At 43.9% G+C, this 24,145-nt stretch overlaps 1 protein-coding gene across 2 annotated transcripts in view; it reads right to left on the reverse strand.

Moving 5' to 3' along the window:
* Window positions 1-24,145, reverse strand: part of LOC308280432 (histone deacetylase 4-like) — a gene marked incomplete at its 5' end in the record, with an annotated part of 180,135 nt that overhangs the window by 41,480 nt on the left and 114,510 nt on the right. For both annotated transcript variants that reach the window (XM_080720696.1, XM_080720695.1), the window contains 5 exons: window positions 521-747; window positions 6,338-6,533; window positions 10,661-10,795; window positions 12,524-12,633; window positions 13,823-13,951. In XM_080720696.1, the coding sequence (XP_080576822.1) occupies window positions 521-747; window positions 6,338-6,533; window positions 10,661-10,795; window positions 12,524-12,633; window positions 13,823-13,951 (797 nt within the window). The remainder of the gene's footprint in view (window positions 1-520; window positions 748-6,337; window positions 6,534-10,660; window positions 10,796-12,523; window positions 12,634-13,822; window positions 13,952-24,145) is intronic.

Here is a 24,145-nt window from a genome sequence, read left to right on the forward strand (position 1 = left end):
GAGCTTGTAGATCTGCTATTGTTGCTTCTTTTGTATGAGATACTAGAATGACAAAGTAGGACATAGCAATATGCAATGTGGCCCTCTGGAGTGAAGGTGGAAATATAGTGGCCCTAGCCATCATCAAAGTTGCCCACCCCTGATCTAGACTAAGGCCATGGCTACACAGAGCTGGATATTCCATATTTCCTGGTTTTTCAGATATCCACATAGAAAAATATCTAGGTCAAGGATATCTAGGTCTAACAAGCACACACACAGTAAAGTCTTCAGAGATATCCGGGTTCCCTGTCTACACGGATCCAGTGAATCGGATATTTTTTCAATGTCTTCACTTATTTATCCGGTTTAAGAAATATCCAGCTTCGCGGCCAAAATATCCAGCTTCATGTGGCTGCAAGCCCCAAAAGCACAAAAAAAAGTCTAGCTTCAGAAATATCCAGCTCCGTGTAGCCATGGCCTAAAGTACACGTACCACCCACGGTCCCACGCCACTGCCAGCCCGCCTGCCGACACTGACCTTGTTGAGGTGGAGCTGCTGCTGCTGGAACTGCTGCTTGTGCTTCTCCAGGAACTGCTGGTGCTGCTGCTGCACCACCAGCTGCTGCAGGGCCAGGGCCTGGGCGTGGGCCTGCGTGCCGCTGCCCTGGGGCAGCGGCGCCGACTGGGTGCGCCCCAGGGGCCGGTGCTGCCGCTGGAGCTTGGCCATGGAGGCGGCCGCCGCCGGCACCGACAGGCCGCTCACGCCTGAGAGAGAGGGAGAGACAACAAATCAGTGTTGTTTTTGACAGCAAATTTTGATTTAGTTTTAGTCATAGTCTTTTGAATAAAATCTCTTTAGTTTTAGTCATAATTTAGTCTCCTGAAAAGTTTTAGTTTTAGTCTAATTTTAGTCGACTAAATATCACAAGATTTTAGTCGACTAAATCTACAGTTGATTTAGTCGACTAAAATGTATTTTGGCAGGCCTTGATGGCATCGTAATGACACTTGGTTGCATGCTGAAAATAGCCGATCTACAAGCTCACAACGCGTCGCAGAAGCAACACCTGAGAGCAACCAAACATAAAATGACTCTCATCTCCACTAGTCCCTCCCTAACATTTTAGTCTAGTTTTTATTTTGTTGACGAAATTGTCAATACATTTAGTCTTAGTTTTAGTCATCACAGCTTTGTTTTTATTTCATTTTTATTTAGTTTTCGTCAGTGAAAAAAGCACAGTCGACACACATTTTTCGTCATAGTTTTAGTCGACAAAATCAACACTGGAAAAAATATTCACGATCTTTCAAAAATAGCAAATCTACAAGCTCGCAGCACGGCACTCGGTGCCGAGCTGCAAGCTTGTAGATCTGCTGTTTTTCAATAGTTAAAGCATAAAACAACGGTAGCGCTCACACTTGAGGAGAGGGAGAGAGAGAGAGAGAGAGAGAGAGGAGAAGAAGTGTTCACGATCTTTAAAAAATAGCAGATCTACAAGCTTGCAGCGCGTCAATCAGTGCCGCGCTGTGAGCTTGTAGATCTGCTGTTTTTCAATAGTTAAAGCATAAAACAACGGTAGCGCTCACACTTGAGGAGAGGGGGAGAGAGAGAGAGAGAGAGGAGAACAAATGTTCACAATCTTTCAAAAATAGCATATCTACAAGCTCACAGCGCGGCACCTGCTATTTTTCAATAGTTAAAACAACGGTAGCGCTCACACTTGGGAGAACAAATGTTCACGATCTTTCAAAAATAGCAGATCTACCAGTAAGACTCCCTAATCGGGAGATAAGCGACCGTCACGTCGCATACACAAACTTTAGAAGGCAATGGTAGCCAATCAGGAGAGGGAATATGGGAAATGGGACAGATCCATGTTGATGACATGACTTTAGAGATACTGTGTGCTGCTTTGCGTGAAAAATCTGTAGGAGCAGTGTCCAAAAAATTGTTATGCAAAACTCTGCCTGATGGTGGCGCTAGAGTGAGAAATCAGGGCTGGAGGTTGTGGGTTGCCATCCAAGGGGTGTGTGTGTGCAAAGTTTGGCATTGATAGGGCCAACGGTGGCAGAGATAAGAGTAGGGGCAAAAGTGTGCGTGTGCGTTAATTTATGAAATGATCCTCCGTCATGCACAGGGATCATTTCAGCTTGTATTTGCAGAGCTGCATGTCCGGTACATTTAAACCCTCTAAAATTGGTAAAACGCACCTGGAAATAATGTACTTGATACAGTTTTTTTTTTCATTCTCTACCAAATAGCCGGTCGACAAGCTCACAACGCGTTGCGACACGTAAATCACTATTATCTTGGTCACAATAATCGTGACATGAAATGTTCATATTGTCCCATCCCTATACTAGTATGTACAGTGTGTATGTACTTTAAGGTTCCATACAGCATGCGTGTTAGTACAGTGGCAATCTGCAGAAGCGGTGTGAAGAAAACAATATAGCGTGTTGGCGCGCGGGCCATACGCCAATAATGCTTGGCAGGGAGAACCGGTGCAAACTATAAATATCCAAGAACTGTCGTTGACAGTAACCTGCCCTGCCATGTCAATACAGAGAACAACTCGCAGCGCCTACACTTCATGCACAAACTTATGCAGTTTGACAAGGATAAGAATATCCTTCAGAGAGTGTCCATGTATTTTCTCTTTACCGTACTATCACTATATGCCAGGGGTCTTTAACAGGGGATCCGGGACCCCTAGGGGGTCCTCAGAGTTACTACAGAGGGGTGCCGCCAAATATTTATTTGATAGGATCGTTATTTTCAATGGACTACTTGAACCCTCGCATCCCTATTCTGAGGAGAACTTTAGCCAAAAATAGCAGATCTACAAGCTCTCAACGCCTTACAGTGCGAGGCATTGAGAGCTTGTAGATCTGCAATTTTTGTGAATAGGTTTGGTGTAATGTGGCGCAAAGCGACGCATTGTGAGCTTGTAGATCTGCTATTTTCACTACTTCTTAAACATTTGCGTTCTAATGTATGGCATTTCTTAAGATTTTTCTTTGATTTCTTCATGAAATTACTGAAAAGAAATCAATGAATTTTGTTTTTAATTCATGAAAAAAAAACTCATGAATAATATTTAATAATTAAAAAACTAAATGTTGGAAACCAAAAATGAAGGGACCCACAAAAATGCGTCGGCCACCCACAAATGGGGTCCCTAGTTTGGGAACCAGTGGCCCGAAAGAATCGAAGCAAACCATCTAATCTCTCGAGAGATAAGAGTTTAAAAGATACTACAAATCTGTGAATTTTGGCTTTCCCGTTCCGTAGGATGAATGCATGGGTGCACCGATGGGTGTCCGGCTTGCTTGCACCTGCGTGTGCGTCATCGGGCCCATTCAGACCAGTGCCGGCTCAAAATAGCAGCGGGCAGCATACTGGTCTGTCAGCGATCTAATGGGAACGGGCCGCACAAAGCCACCTTCTCACATGCTCCGTCTGTGCGATGACAAACCAAAGGGCCTCGTTAGCTCCGTCTAATGAATGGACGTCTGTGCGCGGGAAGCCCTGTACGCTGAGCTGTGACGTGAAACACATCCGCACGTTTGTGTGTGTGTGTGTGTGTGTGTGTGTGTGTGTGTGTGTGTGTGTGTGTGTGTGTGTGTGTGTGTGGTATAGGCCTAGGGTTGTCACAAGGGGGGGGGGGGGGGGGGGGAGTGGGACTGGGACTGGGTTACTATGGCCCAAGAGGGTGGAGGGGCCTTAATTGTGTAGCTATTGAAAAATAGCAGATCTACAAGCTCACAGCGCGGCACCGAGTGCCGCGCTGCGAGCTTGTCGATCTGCTATTTTTCGAAAAGTCGTGAAAATGTGTGCAAATCTTTGAATACATGTATTTTTTAAGTGAACGTTTGTAACAAAATTTTGCTTCTGGGGGGGTCCCTGGAACTAAATGTTTTGAGATGGGGGTCCCGTGGCCAAATACATATCATTTTGGGGGTCCTTCACGTGAGAAAGTTTGAGCACCACTGATATAGAAACATAGGTGTTTCAAAAAACCATAGAAGGATTTTGAAATATTCAAAGACTTGTTGACAGATGTTCACCATTTTTCAAATCTTGAACATTTGTTCACCAGGCACTATAAGTTCCGTGCTGCAAGCTTGTAGATCTGCTATTTTTCAATAGTTTAAGCACAAAATAATGAGTAATAATGCGTTCCCAGTCTAAACGGGTTAAACCCCCTCCCCCTATGAAGCACATTCATGGGGGGCCCGCAGTGAATCCTTGGACCCAGGGCCCAGAATTTGGTGTGACACCCCTGCGCACGTTTGTGTGTGTGTGTGTGTGTGTGTGTGTGTGTGTGTGTGTGTGTGTGTGTGTGTGTGTGTGTGTGTGTGTGTGTGTGTGTGTGGTATTTGCTCATGAAAAGGAAATCGGAGTGTCATCCGCGATTCTCGGTGTGAGATCCGGTTGGGGCGGCGCAGTTGTTTGCACTTCATTTTCAGAAGTCAAAATGAATGCAAACATTTCTCCTCGTTGCTCAGCTTGCTCCACTATTAAACCCATGCTAAAGTGCCTGCGGGCAGCTGAGGCCACAGCCCAGCATGGAGAGCCCACTCTGGGCCTGAGGTGCTCTCTCATGCACCCTCCACTGGAGGGTGTCTGGACCTGTATATCCAGGGATGTGCTGGGCCCCTGATTCAGCCCAGGAAAAAGAGTTGAAGAGGCCCTCATTGCGCGCTATAGAGAGAGATCTCTCTCTATAGCGCTGCTGCTACTCAAAGATTTGTGACAAAGTGACAAGCCAATGGGCCAATTACATGAGTTATATGCCGTCATTGTCGGGTGGAAACCTTGTATGTCCAAAACCGTTTGTTTTGTATTTATCATTTTAAAAGTGATTTAAACTAGTGAAAACAGCAGATCTACAAGCACACAACGCCTCGTTGTGTGCTTGTAGATCGGCTGTTTTCACTACTTTTGTGCAACAGCCTTGTATGATGAAGCAGGGCTTTGCTTTGCGAAAAAATTTACAAATTTGAAACTTGGAGATACGAGGTTTCTGCCCGACAGTGACGATTTACTTTGTTGGCCGCCCAGCCCCCAAAATGGAACGAAGGCCGACATTTTATTTTAATTTTTTTCCTAATGGCCGGCCTGGACCGGCCAGGAATGAACCGGCCGTTCGGGAGTTGTCCCGCTGTTCCCAATGGCCAGCACGTCCCTGTGTATATTCCATGATCCATGTACCACGTACCAGGGAGAGCGGAGGAAGTGGATCCTCAGTATACTTAGTAGTAGCAGTTGCAACCGTAGGTGGCATTTACAATGAAAACCCGCTCACGTGCGTCAGTCAGTCACGCCTCATGTCACGCTCCATATATGGCCAAGACAGAATTCAATTGCAAGTGTGACTCGTTGTCACGGCAACCAGAAAAAAAAAGCTGGCTAATGGATTAAAGGAAGGCAATTATGTCTCTGCAGTCTGCACTGGCTGCTGTTATACGGATGCATACTTTTCAAGTAACTTATTTTGTTTCAACTTTGAGGAGTGCATTTCTCATAATAATTATAATAATGGTGGTATAAGAGCAGAAACAACACTACTATATCTGAGCTGTCGCTGGAGTAGGGGGAACGCCAGCGGCGCGCCCCCGCAATGTCGTGGCCCTCGGCTTGGTACTCTAGACATAATTCGGCCATTGGGGAAAACTAATTGATGAACCCTGCTTTATGGGGTCTAAATTGACCCATATAAGTCTGTAACGTTTGGTTCCATTTGTATGCTGTCAGAGTTAACTTTTTCAATGCCAGCCCATTTCAGTGTTTTTTTATGACCACAAGAAAACGCTGTTTACACATCTATCTGTTCTGTCCATTCTTTTCAGTACCCTGGGTGACGCTAAATTCCACCATAGTTAGACTCATACAACCAACAAAATGAGCAAATACCTACTTTTGCGTCGGGCGCTCCACGCACGCGCTCCGTGCATGTGCTACGATCGGAACCGGGTTGCCACCAGCTGCTCAGATCTTTTTTCGGATTGAAAATCCGACTTACGGGTGAGGAGCTATGTGTGTTTATATTTATTCTAACCAGAATCACAACAAAGCAGACCCAGAATGGATCGTGCACTTCCGCGTTTTCGTTCAGTCACATGATCTGCCACTGGAGGCAAGCAAGTGTTTCGTATGAAACACCTGTTTATAAAATCGGCAAAAATAATGTATTTTGAGTTGTTTTATAACAAAAATAGCCTATTCTCGTCAACCTACGTCAGTGGCCTGGTTGCCTAATTAATGATTCTCGTCAATCTAAGACTGTGGCATTAAAAGAGTTAAGGGGAAACCTTGAAATGTAAAGGTTTGAGAAACACGGTGTCTAACCTGTCACGAGGGGACTCTGTGCAGGACTCTGGTCCATCAGCACCATGTGTTGCAGCAGAGGACTGTGGGCCCCGTGGGCCCCCGTGCCGCCGCCCCCGGCCTCCGACAGGTAGGGCGTGAGGTGGGCTCCCGACAGGAAGGGGGGGCTCAGGGACAGGGCCGGCTGCATGCCGCTCTCCGCCTGGGCCGACGTCACCTGGGAGTGAGACAGAGAGGGAGGGGGGTGAGATGGTGAGGAGAAGCAGGAGAAATGTTAACTCCTGAATATAATAGAGCCCAATAGGGCTGTCAAAATTATTACATAATTGTCTAATCTCAATTATTTGACATAATCGCGATTATTTTTCATAATCGTCATAATCGTTTCCATGTTGAAAAATGTTCAGATATATTTTTTTTTAAAGTCTAAAATAGTGGAAATAGCAGATCTACAAGCTCACAAGGCGACGCGTTCTGAGCTTGTAGATCGGCTCCACTATCAATGTTCTTTTTTTAAGGATAAAGTTGTCAAATATGTCAGTCATTTCTTTTTATATTTAGGTTATGTGTCTTATCTGCCATGTGCAACTTCAAAGCCTAAAAGCCAAACAGAAATGTAATTGTCAATGACAAAAACACAATTAAATCATTAATCACAATTATTTCTACCATGGCAATATTTTGTTGAAAAAAAAAAAGAAAAGGAAAAGCGCAAAAAGGTTCTAATCGATTTAGACTTAATCAAATCTAGGTTTGATTTAAGTTTCTATTTTAGAACATTTAACTTATAAGAAAACATATATATTTTGAATGAACTTCATACAGCATATTAAAACTCAATTTATGAAAAGAACATTTAACTTTAACGAAGCAAATATTTGTTCCCACTCTCGGTGGGAACCTTAAGAGAGGGAAAGAGAGAGATCGAGGTTGAGAGAGAGTCAAATAAATGAAGAGTGTTGGAGAAAGAAATCTTCAGAAGATGTGTGAGGTGTGTGTGTGTGTGTGTGTGTGTGTGTGTGTGTGTGTGTGTGTGTGTGTGTGTGTGTGTGTGTGTGTGTGTGTGTGTGTGTGTGTGTGTGTGTTGGGAGGGGGGGCAGAGCTATTATTAAATCCTACAGTTCAAGTCAAGTCTCAAGTACAGATTTTTGAGACTTAAGGCTGTCCATACCCGAAACCGGAATATTCGTCGGAAAGGTCCGGTTCAACTACAACTTCTGAAAACCATTTCCCCGAATTAGAGTTCGGAAAGCGATCAGAAAGTCGGAGCTCTCTGATGAAAAGTTCGGTTTCGGACAGTGTTGATTTCGTCGACTAAAACTATGATGAAAAATGTTCGTCGACTGCGTTTTTTTCACTGACAAAAACTAAATTAAAACAAAATTAAAACTAAGCTGTGATGACTAAAACTAAGATTAAATATATTGACAATATATTGACAATTTCGCCCAAGACCATGTACTGTAAGTGCAGATTGGAGTGCATGTCTCAAGGTCTCCAAGAATGTGGTTTCTATGACAGTTTGGCAGTGCCATGGCAGTTACCATGGTAACTCAAAACAAACATGTTTGTGGTAGCTTTAAAGCTGCATTGTTCTGAACCCCATCAGCCCTAGTCTGGGCATATCATCATAGTAAGACAACATTCTGCAAAAGCAAAATAGCGGATCAACAAATCTCATAACGCATGAGCTTATGACGGTGCAGATGGAAAAAAGATGTGAACCAAGTTAAGATCATTGAGGGACCATGGATGATTTTTTTATTTTTTAAGATGCATGTCTGTACACTGCTACACCTGTTTTTTGTTTAGTTTTTGAGTGGTGCAAATCGCTCCTATAAGTGGCTGTGCGTGTGTCTGTAGCCTTTTTCCTCAGCGATTTGCCATAGTAAAATGTGTGTACGTAGCATCATGTTTGTCTAGTGATGTCATATGTCGTATGTCTGTAGCCTTTTTCCTCAGCGTTTTGCCATAGCAAAACGTGTGTGTGTAGTATAGCCTGTACATCCTAGACTTAACTCCTAGTCTGCTTAGACAAGCACGACCACCGCTCACTTCACATTGGGTGTGATTTTTTTACTGAATGTCAACTAAATCAAATCAAATCAAATCAAATTAAAACTCTGGTAAATATGTAAATTAAATAGGATTAAAGGAGTATTACCCAAAATGTCTTTTTTTCTATTGATTACTCACGCATATATTTTTTGTATTTGGCGCATTCCTAAGACGAAAGAAAAAATGATTATAGTATACCCCCATTGATTCTGGATGGGGACTCAAATGCATTTGGGTGCCCATCCGGAATCAATGGGGTAAATGTATTGTAATCAAATTATTGTCTTAGGAATTATGTGACAAAAAACTAAAAAATATTATTATTATTATGAACTCAAGTCTCCATGGCATGAGTAATCTGGGGGTGAACAATGAAACCCATAGGGAGGTGTCTATTCTCGAGGGCGGCTGTACCTTTGATTACAGCTTAGAGGAAGCTTTCTTAACCAAAGTGTTAAAATATCATCAGCTAGAGCAGACCATCGCACAGCTAGGCTACAGATGTAAACTTTTGTATTTTTGGAGCTGTGTGCAGCTCCCTATACGTGGCTGTGTGGGTCTGTGTGTCTGTGTGTGTGTCTGTCTGTGTGTCTGTATGTAGCCTGACTTCGGCGCGTAACTAGTGCCGCACCATTTACGCCACTCGCGCAATATATACATCAAAATGTGCGGCTCGGCCGGGAATGGTGTTCTATTACCTTTCGTTCCGATCCGCCTTACCATGCCGACGTAATCGGCAAAAAACGACGCTTAATTGTCCCCATTGACTTATAATGGGACAATGCAAGAAATCACTTTCAAGTATTTTTCTCTCGTAAACCATAGGAGCTACAGTTTCAAACCTCGGAGAGGAGATTCATAATGATTTTAAGAATGAATCGAAAAATAATTACATCACTCGGCCTCATGGTGGCGCTATAACGGCCCACTTTACGTTTTGCCCCGTAACTCTTGAACCGTAGATCGGAAAATTAAAATTATGTTTTCCCTGGATTCCTTGGGTCAAGACGCATCTCCCCATATAGGCCACGCCCATTTGCGCCAGGATAGATTTTCCGCCATCTTGAGTTTTCTCCAAAACACACTTTTTGCTCCTTTTCCTACATATTTTCTTCAAATGTCACAAAAATCGGTACACGTGATCTACACACACACACACACACACACACACACACACACACACACACACACACACACACACACACACACACACACACACACACACACACACACACACACACACACACACACACACACACACACACACACACACACACACACAGCTCCACTTCACACGGGTGTGATTTTTTATCTTTGGGAGCCTATATGATACGTGCACAAGTTGGTTGTGAGGGGCCTTCAAATGGCCGGCCTCTCCAAAAGGAGGGCCAAACAGTTAGCAAGGTACTGCTCTGTATCAGCTATTATAGGAAGTCGCTCTATTTGGAGGAGGCGTTGTTATCTTTACCCATGATTGTTGTCTGCTGTGCTTGACATCTATGCCAACAGCATTGTATGTAACAATGTTCTGCCCTACCTGCACTTTGTAACTGGCAGTTTTCCTAATTATCCAACTGCACTGATATTGTTTATGTCCTGAGTGTGAGTGTGAGAGAGAGTGAGAGTGAGAGAGAGAGAGAGACAGAGACAGAGAGTCAGTGAGTCAGCCAGCCAGCCAGTCAGCCAGCCAGCCAGCCAGCCAGTCAGTCAGTCAGCCAGCCAGCCAGCCAGCCAGCCAGCCAGCCAGCCAGTCAGTCAGTCAGTCAGTCAGTCCTTACCAGTGTTGATTTCGTCGACTAAAACTATGACGAAAAATGTTTGTCGACTGCATTTTTTTCACTGACGAAAACTAAATAAAAACAAAATAAAAACTAAGCTGTGATGACTAAAACTAAGACTAAATATATTGACAATTTCGTCAACAAAATAAAAACTAGACTAAAACTTTAGGGAGGGACTAGAGGAAAAGAGAGTCATTTTATGTTTGGTTGCTCTCAGGTGTTGCGTGCTGAAAATAGCAGATCTGAGCTTGTAGATCTGCTATCTTCATCTTCAGCACATAACCAAGTGTAAAATCAGTCATTACGATGCCATCAAGGCCTGCCCAAATACATTTCAGTCGACTAAATCAACTGTAGATTTAGTCGCCTAAAATCTTATGATATTTAGTCGACTAAAACTAATACTTTTCAGGTGAATAAATTATGACTAAAACTAAACAACGTTTTATTCAAAAGACTAAAACTAAATCAAAATCTGCTGTCAAAAACAACACCCAGTCCTTACGTTGGAGGCAGCAGTGGCGGTAGCAGTGGCGGGCAGCCCCAGGGTGATGTTGGGTAGCGACGGCGAGGTGTAGAGGGACAGCTGGCTGAGGGAGCCTCGCTCGGCGCCGCTGCACAGCCTCTGGGCCAGCGACGCCTGCAGAGCAGAGCAGCACATGAATGATTTAGTGACATCCGCTCCATCAAAAACATCCACCAGCACCAGAGATAAACAAAACAAGACGCAGATGTCCATGAGACATGTCCCTGCTACAGTTGGATCGAGGGGTGTCACAAGTGGGGGGGGGGAGTGGGACTGAGTTACCAGGGCCCAATGTGGAGGAGGGGCCTTCATTTATTTTATACTTTAGCCATTGAAAAATAGCACATATACAAGCTCACAGCGCGGCACCGAGTGCCGCGCTGCGAGCTTGTAGATCTGCAATTTTTTCTTTTTTTTTTTAGATTTGTTTTCGGGCTTTTTGCCTTTATTGGATAGGACAGTAAACTGACAGGAAATGGGGGAGAGACAGGGAGTGACATGCGGCAAAGGTCGCTCGAATCGGGAATCGAACCGGCGACGCCGACAGGCATCGATGCCGAAACGGCAATGCCTATATGATATGGTATGCGCCCGGTCCACTAGGCCACCAGTCGCCCCAGATCTGCTATTTTTGAAAAGTCGTGAAAATGTGTGCAAATCTTTGAATATATGTGTTTTTTAAGCGAACATTTGTAACTCAAATTTTGCTTCTGGGGGGTCCCTGGAACTAAATATTTTGACATGGGGGTCCGTGGCCAAATACATATCGTTTTGGGGGTCCTTCGCATGAAAAAGTTTGAGCATCACAGTCTGACATAGAAACATAGGTTTTTCAAAAAAACCTTAGAAGGATTTGAAATATTCAAAGACACATTTTCACGATTTTTCCAAAAATAGCAGATCTACAAGCTCCCACAGATCTGCTATTTTTGAAAAGTCGTGAAAATGTGTGCAAATCTTTGAATATATGTACTGTATTTTTTAAGCGAATATTTGTAACTCAAATTTTGCTTCTGGGGGGGTCCCTGGATGGCCTGGAACTAAATATTTTGACATGGGGGTCCGTGGCCAAATACACAAATACATTTTGGGGAAAAAGATTTTTCCAAAAATAGCAGATCTACAAGCTTGCAGCGTGGCACTCGGTGCCGCGCTCTGAGCTTGTAGATCTGCCACAGGCCTATAATACAACACAGGCCTATACAACCCGTGTTCGGGGGGAGAGGGGGAGGGAGATGATTGGCACTGCACGTGTATTCCTAGGGGCCGGGGCAGCACCTGCCAACAGGGAGTTTTGAGCGGGAGGAGTAGGACGAAGGCTCTACGTCCTCACGGTGGGGGCTCCTCACTGGTAGGTGAGTCAGTAAGATACAACTTGGCAAAACTACTGTATTGAGGAGAAAAATAGTTAAGATTACAGATTTACAAGCTCAGAGTGCTTGTAAATCTGCTATTTGTGAGACATCTTGAGTCATTTAGAATTCTTTACACAAAGTGTCCCTTCTGAGCGTCCCTGGCACAAAAGATTTTCAAGATGGGGGTGAATTTGTGGGTCCTTGACATGAAAAACCACTGGTACAGTAATGCATCTAGGACTGTTACACTGACCATCACCCGTCTAGTATTGTGCACACAGTTTCTTCTCATCATCCTTTGCCATCATGTGAAGACCTCAGCAGCCTGTGGACACGATGGCGCAGGCTGCTAAATAAAGAAACTAGAAGCTAAGCTACGACCCGCAGCCAAGCACCCACACACATCAGTACAGGTTTTATGACAGCAGCCCATGTTCACTGTGTGTGTGCGTGTGTGCGTGTGTGTGTGCGTGCGTGCGTGCGTTACCTCTGTGCAGTTGGAGACCGCCACTGTGATTCCGTTCTCATTGGGGATGTTGTTAGAGCTGTTGTTGGGGGAACTGGGGCCTGAGCCGGGGGCACTGTTACACGCAGAGTCTAACACACACACGCAAGCACGCACGCACGCAAACACACACACACACACACACACACACACACACACACACACACACACACACACACACACACACACACACACACACACACACACACACACTCACACACAGACACACACACAACAAAATAATAATAATTAGGGCTGCAAGTATCAATTATCTTTTTAGCGATTATTCTATTATTCTAGAGTCTATGAATTGATACCTTTTTTGATGAATTGAATAATTGAATAAGTGTTTTTTTTTTTATTCATAAATAAGTAAATAAATATGAATATAAATGAATCAATGCAAAAGGATGCTCAACCTTTTCATAGATTACATATAGTTTAATCTTTTGACAGCACAATCATCAGTGTATTTTGGATTCATGTCAATTTGTGATTAGAACACTTAATAAACCTGACCTTTCACCCTGTACATAGTGTGCTCTTTTTTCCCCCTCTACATCAAAGCTCTTTGCCCGAAAATAGCCGATCTACAAGCTCACAACGCCTCGCAGCGCGAGGTGTTGTGAGCTTGTAGATCTGCTATTTTCGGCTAAAGTTCACAGAATATGGACACTAGGGTTCAAGTGGTTAATATAAAAAAGGAGAAGTTTCGATCACACAAAGATTTAGAGGCCCCCCCTGTAGTAACTCTGAGGACCCCTGTGGTGGAATTCAGATCAATCAATAATCATGAGAAACAGAGGAGACAAGACAATTATATTAGGTGGTGGTGGTCAAGTTTATGTAACATATCATGGACAGAAGTACAATTAACACTCTGGGCAGTGGTAAGGTAGTTCTGCCAAGAGGAATGGTCAGACACTAGAGTTATACTGTGTGGCTTCAAGGCCTCTGGAACGAGCTGTACCATAACAAGATAGGCTTTACCAAAACAATAGTTACTGAGGCCTACTGAAGGCCTCTATACTCCCAACTATCAAGTATTAGTATCATCATACAGACCTAGATATTAATATAATCAATGAACACATGATCTACTCTATAACGTCACACATAATCAATCATGATAACCTCTAATCTACGACACCCCCTAGGGGTCCCGGACCCCCTGTTGAAGACATGTGGTCTAAAACCATCAGGGTCCTGTGTGTGTGTGTGTGTGTGTGTGTGTGTGTGTGTGTGTGTGTGTGTGTGTGTGTGTGTGTGTGTGGCGTATACCTGCCATGTCTAGCGAGCGCTTCTTGGCGGTGGTGATGGGACTGTCTCTGCGTCGCAGCAGCGGGCTGCTCCTCCGCTCGCTCACCTTCTGCTTCAGCCGGGAGCGCAGCTTCAGGTTGGGCTCCGAAGCTGCCCGGCGACAGACGGACACACGATGGAGGGGACACAAAAAAAAGATTACCCGATTATTGGTTGATTGATCGTTTTGACTGGGCAGACTGAAAGGCTATTTCCTGAATGTGTTAGAATGTAGGGCAGGGGTCTTCAACGTTTTCAGGCCGAGGACCCCTTAGTTAAAAGAGGGATGAAGCAGGGACCCCCACAACCTTTTCATAGATTCAATACAGTTTCATCCTTTGGCAGCACGATCATCAGTGTATTTTGGATTCATGTCAATTTGTGTTTATAGACATTTGACCACTTGAGCCGTCATGAAATACGCCACACAAAAGAAAGAAAATAAGGTTTGCCTTGACTTCCTGTATATGTCTGTAAAGCGCACAGAGTGCAAAACGATTTGTTTCATTTTCACGTGTTTTGTTTTATTTTGCAGTATCTCTACATTGCAGTATTGTTACTTTTACTTAAGCAAAGAATGTGAGTACTTTTCCCACCACTGACCAAGTGCAAAGTAATTTGTTTCATTTTCACGCGTTTAGTTTTATTTTTCATCCACCGGTTTGGGATCTAATTTTGGAATAAAACTCGTCAATCAGTCCCAGGCCGAACCCTACCCTGCTGTTTGGTTGCTCTCAGGACAGGCGGCCTTCCCAATCAGTCCCCCCCTCCCCCCTCCTCCCCTCTCGACGAAAACAGAGGGTGAGAAATTAGCTCCAATTTCAGCGTGCATATCTGTGTCCCTGATGGCTCTTTTGTGTCTGTGTGCTCACAGAGCTGTGAAAGGGAGGCACTGCAGTACGGAAGGGAACGTCGTGTCACGTTGGCTCCCGCCATGGAGGCTAATGCTCTGTTTACTCTGCCGGGCCAATCAGGGGCCTCCGCGGGGCCCCCCTCCCGTTAACCAATTAGAGGCCCTTGTGTGTTACTTGTTACTAATTATCGGGAGTGATGTTTCGGCCTTTCAGCAGGGGAACAAAAGGAGGAGGGCTGAAAGGAGAACAACACCACCACCGCTGTTTTGTTTTCTCACTCTTTGATAACGGCGTTTTGTTTTAATGTTGCATAACCGACTGAACAGGCAAACCAAACAGTCCAACGGAAATTATAACCTATAAACAACAGGATAGGACGCTGGAACACCTGTCGCATATGATACGTACAGAAAAATGTGTTTGAACCATCTACCGGTGGCCCGGAGTGCCACCATAGAGGTGGCGTCTTGCTACAGGCCAGAGGCTAACGAGTCCAACAGACATTTGCCAGCATTTCTTTTTAACGTTTATACATTTTTTTCCTCCACAATTTAGTCATACCAACTCCTTCCGTTGGTCTTGACTCTTGGGGAGGGTGTAGACAAATATGTCTCCTCTGATACTGTGAAGTTGAATAGCACCTACTATACATAAGTATCTACTGTGAAGTAGAATATACCAGTAAGACTCCCTAATCGGGAGATAAGCGACCGTAGGTCACTTATCTCCACAAATAGGGCAAAAATTTGTTTTTCCAAAATCTTCCTGAGCCATGTTGATGACATGAGTGTAGACATACTGTGTAGTGATTTTCGTGATTTTAGGGCAACATCTGTAGGAGCAGTGTCCAAAAATGTGTTTTTAAAAATCGGCCTGAAGGTGGCGCTATATGGGACAGATTCATGTTGATGGGATGAGTGTAGACATATTGTGTAGCAATTTGCGTGATTTTAGGGCCAAAACTGTAGGAGTAGTGGGCAAAAATGTGTTGTAAAAATCGGCCTGAAGGTGGCGCTAGAAGAGGGCCATGTGAGAAATGAGGGGTGGGGTCTCCGCGTTGCCTTGGCGGACGAATAGGTACCGGCCCCGGCTCTCCCGGACGCTCCTAGGCCGAGTTACGGCATTTTATGTGAGCTGCAGTGGAGGGGGTCCTCCACTGGGGGCGTCACCACTTTTGCATCCGTTCTGGAGCACCAGGAGTGGGTGGTCCCCAGGAATTCCCCGTGAGCAGCCCCGTTGGGGTGGTCATTTGGTAATTTTTGCACATGTGCTCATTTTTTACACTTGGGGGTCCCCGAGGGAGCTGGGGGTCCCTGGAGCTCCGGGGGTCCTTGGAGGTTGTAGTTTGGCAGGTAAGGAGTGTGTGTGCAAAATCTGGCATGGATCGGGCAACGGTTGCGGAGATATGAGCAGGGCAAAAGTGTGACGTGTGTGACGGACGGACTGACTGACGGACTGACAGACAGACACCTGGTGGAGCTTTCTGTAGTAAATGCGACCTACGGTCGCAACTAACCTGTTGCACATAGAATACACTGTGAAGTTGTCTACAAAAAAGTTAGGTAGGCCTACAGTAGCAACTACTGGAAAAAAATTCTGTTGGTGTATACAATATACCAAAATGTACAGGAGGAGGAGGAGGAGGAGGAGGAGGAGGAGGAGGAGAATTTTGTGGATGCTCCTTTACTCTCTCTTTGCTCTTTTGCCTTTTGCACTCTCTTTCTTTTCCCCAAAACTTTCTGTCATTATTATTATTATTACTATCTTTTTCTTATTTTCTAGTTGTTCTAAAGGAACGGCTCCTACATACCTCCATACCTCCAAACTACAGTCTCCCCAGTGGGAAGGGACTTTACCCCGGTGCCATCCGAATGCCCCTCATGGAGGCTAATGCTCCGTTTACTTTGCCGGGCCAATCAGGGGCATCAACCGAGCCCCCCTCCCGTTAACCAATTAGAAGACCTCGTGTGTTCTTTGTTACTAATTATTGGGAGTGGTGCTTCAGCCTTTCACATGAGAACAAAAGGCGGGAACTGAAACAACAAGACTTCTCTCTTTTCTTTTCTCACTCTTTGATACTATTATTTTTTTTTAGATTGCATAAGCAATGAAAAGAGTGTAAAATCAAATGCACAAATTGAATGGCGATTATAACCCATTTACTAAATGACAGGATATGACCAGTGGCTGGTGGCTACGTAAGGGATAATGACTGGCTCCGCGGTGGTTGTCCATACATAACATCCCGACAGCCTGATAATACGTTTTCAGGCACTAGGACACTAGGAGGTGCTCTTATTGGGCCCCTCATTGATTACGGAGTCCTTGTCTGGTATCGTGACGCCCCAGCTGCCCTAAAGTTAAAGCTCCAAACAGCCCAGAACAAACTAATTAGGGTTGTGCTTGGTCTCCCTCCTCAGACCCACCTTACCGATCATCACCACGAAAGCGTGGGGTGGCTCAAAGTAGCTGACAGAGTACAGCATCTTGCAATGGGCCTGGTGTACAAGATACACCTGGTGTACAAGATACACTCCAAGATACCCATGTACCTGACAAACTACTTCTTAAAGGTCAAGGATGTTCACGATCACAACACCAGAAGCAGCTCCACTAATCATCATCAACGTAGATTTAACACTAAACAAGGCTCTAACTCGTTCTCCTGCTACACCATCAACATGTGGAACTCCCTTCCACAAGCCTTAAAGGAGAGCAAATCCCTAGCCTCCTTCAAAATTGGTATGAAAAAGTCACCTTCAGACAGCTGCTACCCATGACCTGTAAATAGACTAAGCCCCCATGCTCCCCCCCCCCCCCCCCCTTTTCTTTTGTTTCTGCCTTTGTATTTGATGTTATGCTCTTGAAACTGATATTATCCTAGATAAAGTACTATGTTCTATCCGTCTGTCTTTCAATGTTATATGAGATACTTAAAGTGTGGTTCCTGTGGAAATAAGCCTCGGCTTTCTAGGATATCCTTTTAGTTGACCTTGTACCAGTGATTTGTACTGTCATGAAACTGTACTTTTTTCTATTGCAAACTTCTAATAAATTCTTCAATCAATCAATCAAGGTTGAATGCTGCCTTCATGTATGGCATGGAAAGAGGGCTTTTGCATTTCTTTCACCATAGTGAAAACAGCATTCATGGTCTGGAGAAGGCACTTTTTACAGACTGTTAAAAGGGCAGGGGCTCAAGCCTACTTTCATGTCTATGTGTGCACGTGCCTGGTGTTGAGACACATTAACAAAAAGCACAGTTTGGAATATACACTACAAATGTAAAATATGTATGACGTTCATGTACAAACACTTCCCCGGAGATCTATTCTATTCCTGCTGTGATTTTTGTCCCACAGTAATTCCAATGTAAAGACACTGAATGTCATTTCTGAACTCTATCTCACATTGGATGACGTTTCAATATTCCTGTAATGTACCGTTTTTCAACGTCAGAGTCTGGGTCCAAATGGACCCTCATTTGAGTCAGCTCCGATTATTTGCTCATGGTGGGGGAATACACTATAGCTGTTGTTTTTAATAAGCATTTTAAATGCTGCCCCATTACTGTGAACGATACCTCAGGTTTTGAGGTGCGTGTGTGTAGAGTTAGTGTGCACCCCTTTTCCTATGTGTGGTTATTATACATATACCACTCTAGTAAACTAAACTTGAACTTTCTGCCTGAATTTTCAGTTTTTCTTTTCTCAATGGACCTTAGCTATGAGAGAGGCACCGTGAAGGAATCGGGCTTTAGAGATGGGATTTATGGCTCTATGAAGTGAGCTGGATCTCTGGGATCCGTTCCTTTCAAAGAGCCGTTCAAAAGACTTAGCTAGTATTAATGTTCCACACTAGCAAGGCTCCCACGACTGACACCCTGAACCCACCAGATACGCAAAATGTGCGTTATTGCGCCCGGAGACACGTGCAGAACTGCTCCAACCAGCAGCTTTTTCAGAATGAATTTGTCGCTCACAGAAAGCAGCCCAGTTGTCATGATTTAAAACACACATTTTCTGTCATACTTAAAACTACATTTTCTCTATTGTGTCAAAGTCATAGACAAGGGAAAGTAAAATGTTCATGACTATTTTCCATTCTATCATGGTTGGTTGGACTAACATCTTTGTAGCTTGTTGAAAATGCAAGCTCAAACTTCGCACTTTCAGAGATGGGTTTTCATTCTGGACTCATCCGATAAAACTGTTGTTTTATTTGTGCATGTAGGAAACTGTAATACCGTAAATCAGATATTTAATGGCTCATCTAAATGAATAATCGGGTTAATTTAATTAAGAAATTAAAGTGGCTCATGCAACTCCAAACTGTTGTGCGCACCGTGCCAACATGGAAAGCTGGCACGAGCTGCATAACGCGCTTGATTGGAACAATGCCATTGACAGCACTTACCAAGAAATATGAATGTACGGTTGATAAGTCGGTTATCATTCCGTGGCCATAATTTCACCCAACGGAACCAAATAAGTAACTCTGGCGGAGCTGTGAGTTTGATTCAGTAATGAGCGAACACGTCAGATGAGGAAAGGAAACAAAGAGATTGCTGACCACTCACCACTAGCTACATTGGCAAAACAATAATCACTTTAGTTGTTACAGTAATGTGTTTGAATATACCCACCAAATGGATCATAGATGTACTGGACACAATTGCCGTTTGTTGCTTTCCATTTGTCTCTAGTTATGTTAAATATTGTTTGTGTTTTTTGTTGGCCCTTGACCCGATTTTTGGAGCAGTGAAGCAGCTCCCTACAAACTAGCTGCGATGCAGGCCTGGGTCACCAAGTGGCGCTGTTGAGCAGCCGAGAGGAGTTATGTTTCATTAGTACACCGGTGCGTGGCCGTAGTTAAGTTTCATTAGTACAACGGGGCGTGTCCGGAGTTATGTTTCATTGGTACAACGGTGCGTGTCCGGATTTACGTTTCATTAGTACAATGGTGCGTGGCCGGAGTTATGTTTCATTAGTACAACGGTGCATGGCCGGAGTTACGTTTCATTAGTACAGCGGTGCGTGGCCAGATTTTTCAACTATAAAAACAGGATACTCACTTTGTTTTTTTACAGCAAGGGTTCATAATTTTTAGATAGTCATTAGAGAAAAGAAAAGATGAGCGTTAAAATGTTTTCATTTAATTCTTTCTATCATTTGTGATAGAGTGATTTTAATGAATTTGATTTGCACAAATGCCCCCAGGTTGGGGGCATGCATGCAAGTGGCTAAATATGTCTAAGCCCATTCCCAAGATGCACCGCAATCTTTCATGACATGGGCAGATGTGACTTATGGGGGCTGGTGTAAATAGTAACAAAGAAATTGACGGCTTAAGAAATTGACGGCTTATTGTGTCTAAAAAGACATATTTAGCCACTTGTACGCATGCCCACTGAAATCAAAATACTAAAATCGCTAAAACAATAGAAAGCAGTAGGGGTGTAACGATACATTTTAATAGCGATTCGATACATATCACGATACATGGTTGACGATACGATACATGGACGATATTGGTTCATTCATGGCGATACGATACGATTCGATTCAATGATTTAAAATCGATATAGTAACTATTTAGCAAAGAAATTAAATCTGTGTGAAAGGTGTGGATAGTGCAGGTTTTTAAGGGAAACAAACAACGTATTATTATGGATATAAATAAGTACACACAGTGATTATCTGCCAAATACATGGACAAAGTATATTGACAAACTTCCACCTTGACATGAACCCAGTGATTACACACATTCATCGATAGACCAGTGTAGCTATATGGAAAGGAAAAGTAATTAAACCCCTCCTTTTAAATTTTTCTTCTTAAAAATGCTAAATACAATGCACAAGTAGGTAGTATCGATACAATCGATTCTTTGCACTGCCGATTCGATACGATACAAAATAAAACGATACGATTCGATTTTAGCTGTTTTCATTTCGATATACTTCGGTTTTTTAAGTTAAAAACGATATTTCGATACAGTTACTATATCGTTACACCCCTAGAAAGCAGTAAATGAAAACATTATAACACCCATCATTTCTTTTCTCTAATTACAATCTAAAATATGAACCCTTGTTGTATCATTATTTTATGCTTTAACTATTGAAAAATTGTAGATATGCGAGCTTGTAGATCTGCTATTTTTTTTTTAATTGTGAAAATTAGAATTTTGACCCGATTCTATAAGTGTCTTTTGAATCCTTCTAAGTTTTTTGAAAAACCCATGTTTCTATGTCAGCAATCTGGCCAGCCATTGTCAAAGAAAACGTCCTTTTCACTTAACTGGAGCTCAGTTAGTCTGTTCTTGGGAGACTACCATGTCAGTGGTTCTCAAACCTTTTCATGTGAAGGACCCCCAAAATCATATGTATTTGGCCACGGACCCCCATCTCAAAATATCTAGTTCCAGGGACCACCCCCAGAAGCAAAATTTGGGTTCCAAACGTTCGCTTTAAAAATACATATATTCAAAGATTTGCACACATTTTCACAACTTTTTCAAAAATAGCAGATCTACAAGCTCGCAGCGCGGCACTCGGTGCCACGCTGTGAACTTGTATATCTGCTATTTTTCAATAGTTAAAGCATCCTAGGCCTAAATGGGTTAAATAAAGCACTCTGTACTCTTCCTTTGACACAAGCTGCGTTATAAATAGGGTTATTATTATTATTGTCTTCATGTGAATTGAGGGATGGCCTAGTTAGACTAGGGCAACACTCCTCTCCACTAATGACCACAGACATAGTGCACAGGGAAGGAATTCAACTTGGCAGGGCCCAAGTTTTGTGATGTACAGCTTGTTCTCACTTTGAAGGTCAGGGGGCGCGGAGCTCTCCCACCCTCCGCTCCCGTTGGCCCGGGTCTGCCCGGCGCCGCGTGCATGCGCGCCCCGGCGCACGTGCACGTTCACGCCGCCGTGCACAAAGCTGCGATGGAGCCGATGTGGCATGCTCCTGTCCCTTGTATACCCCCGGTACAGAGTAGGGATGGGACGATACTATTGTTTATCGCGATAAAAAGCACTCACGAGTTCGATTCCCGCCGGGGGACGCTGTGGGCGCTGGGGGCGTGTTTCTTCCTCCGCGTCATCAGCGCCCACACCCTAGGTGGGGTCGGCGATAGGGCCTTTCTGTGTGGAGTTTGCATGTTCTCCCCGTATCTCCTAGGGTTGATACCCTCACCAAAACATGCAGCAATGCTGGTCCCAATAATGCCTCCCCCTGGCCAGCCGGGGCGATTGATGGAGGGGAAAGGAACTGGTTGGAATAACGTGTTCCTTCCACGCACTACGTCCATCCTGGGGAAATCCCCCCTGTCAGGTGAAAAGAAGCAACTTGGACTACTCATGCATTGAAGGAAGCATGAGGTCAGTCCGTTGTCTCCCCAGGCGCGGCAGAGGGAGAGCAGAGCCCAGGATTACATAGGCAATTGGCACTGGGGTGAAAATGGGTTGCAAAATCGTGGGATAAAAATTATAGAAATAAAAAGCACTCACGATAATCGTATCGTGGAGATTTCAGTTATCGTGATATCGTCCTCCGTCATGCACTGGGATCAATTCACCTTTTATTTGCCGAGCTGCATATCCGGTACCACTTAAACCCTATTGGTAAAAGGTACTTATGATATACGTACTTGATAAAGTAATTTTTTCGCTCTCTAACAAATCTCTTTGCCAAAAAATAGCCGATCTACAAGCGTTGTGAGCTTGTAGATCTGCTATTTTTTTTAGCAAATGTTCCGCCCCAGGATAATGAATTTTGATCATCGCCATAATATCGTGAATCGCGATCTCTTTTGTCACAATGACATTTTCATATCGTCCCATCCCCAGTACTGAGAGGCGGGGGCGACAACAACGCAAGCCACACATACAGGACACGCATGTTCTTCTTCTACGCGCACATGCATGTCCCCGCGGTGGCATGGGTGGCCTCGCTATAACCCAACGAGCGCTTACATGAGGCTAGGGAGCCATGCCAAGGGGAGAGATAGAGAGACACCGACAGAGAGAGACGGGGAGAGACAGAGAGAGAGAGAGAGAGAGAGACCCATACAAAAGGAGCGCTTGTTTGGTCGCTGTGACCGTTGCCGGGCAGCGCTAGGTGCCAGTCCTCCACTTTATGGCCAGCCAGTGTTATAAAGAAGCCTCCAAACCTCCCTCCCAGCTGGCATTACCATAAGTAAACCCCGCAACGCACGTCAGTGCTGTGTGGGCAAATATCAGGGTGGCACACAGGCCCTCTCCTTCTCCACGGAGCAGCACACAACGCTCGCCTTCTAACCGATATACAACTTATTTTTAACCAATTTAGACCGGGCGCACATTATCGTGTATTGTTATTTTATGCTTTAACAGTTGAAAAATAGCAGATAACCGGTGTATCTTTGTCTCTCCGCGTTGTGTAGATTAGAGATAGACCCAAAACTCTCTATGGAGACAACCTCCGTTTAATTCTGACAAAGGACAGAAACACACACGTCTCCAAGTGAGTCTTTTTCAGTGTACAAGAGCTCCTTTCTCTACAAAGTCAAACAAACGCTTCATCAGTCATTTGTAACTTCAATTATTAATGTGTTTTGCACAGAACGATAACAAAGGCCACCCGACCTCATTCAATGCGGAAATACAGAATGAAGAGGTGGAGGTGTGGCAGGTAATTTATACAGGATAATGTAGGAGGGGACTTAAAGGAGCTGTGACCACTAAACTCTATATACAGTACACAATGGAGAATCGTCAGGTATATGCACTTATTTATGTAACATTTTGTGTAATTATACACACTTATAGTTAATACTGTTACATATACTAGCTCGCAGCGCTGCAAGCTTTTTTTGTTGTTGAAAAACCTATGTTTATTTTGAAAAACCTATGTTTCTATGTCAGCAATCTGGCTAGCCAATCGTCAAAGTAAAGGTCCTTTTCACTTACAGTAACTGGAGCTCAGTTAGTCTGTTCTTGAGAGACTACTATGTCAGTGGTTCTCAAACCTTTTCATGTGAAGGACCCCCAAAATGATGTGTATTTGGCCACGGATCCCCATCTCAAAATATCTAGTTCCAGGGACCCCCCAGAAGCAATATTTGAGTTACAAACGTTCTAAAAAATACATATATTCAAAGATTTGCACACATGCACTTTCACGACTTTTTCAAAAATAGCAGATCTACAAGCTGTGAGCTTGTAGATCTGCTATTTTTCAATAGTTAAAGCATTCAATAATCCCAAGCCTAAATGGGTTAAAATATATATATTTTTCAAACTTTTCACGGTCTGAATTGGCTTCTCGAAGTTATGCACTTTGAGTTGTCTCGCTCTCTCTCTCTCTCACACGCCAGTTTCCCTCCCACAAATACAGGTTTCTTTGTTCGACCCGTTTTATTGCTTTATTGAATAATAGGTGTTTTCAATGAGGTGGCAGGGGT

This window comes from Nannobrachium achirus (genome assembly GCF_963921795.1).
Source record: "Nannobrachium achirus genome assembly, chromosome: 24".
Taxonomy (NCBI): Eukaryota; Metazoa; Chordata; class Actinopteri; order Myctophiformes; family Myctophidae; genus Nannobrachium; species Nannobrachium achirus.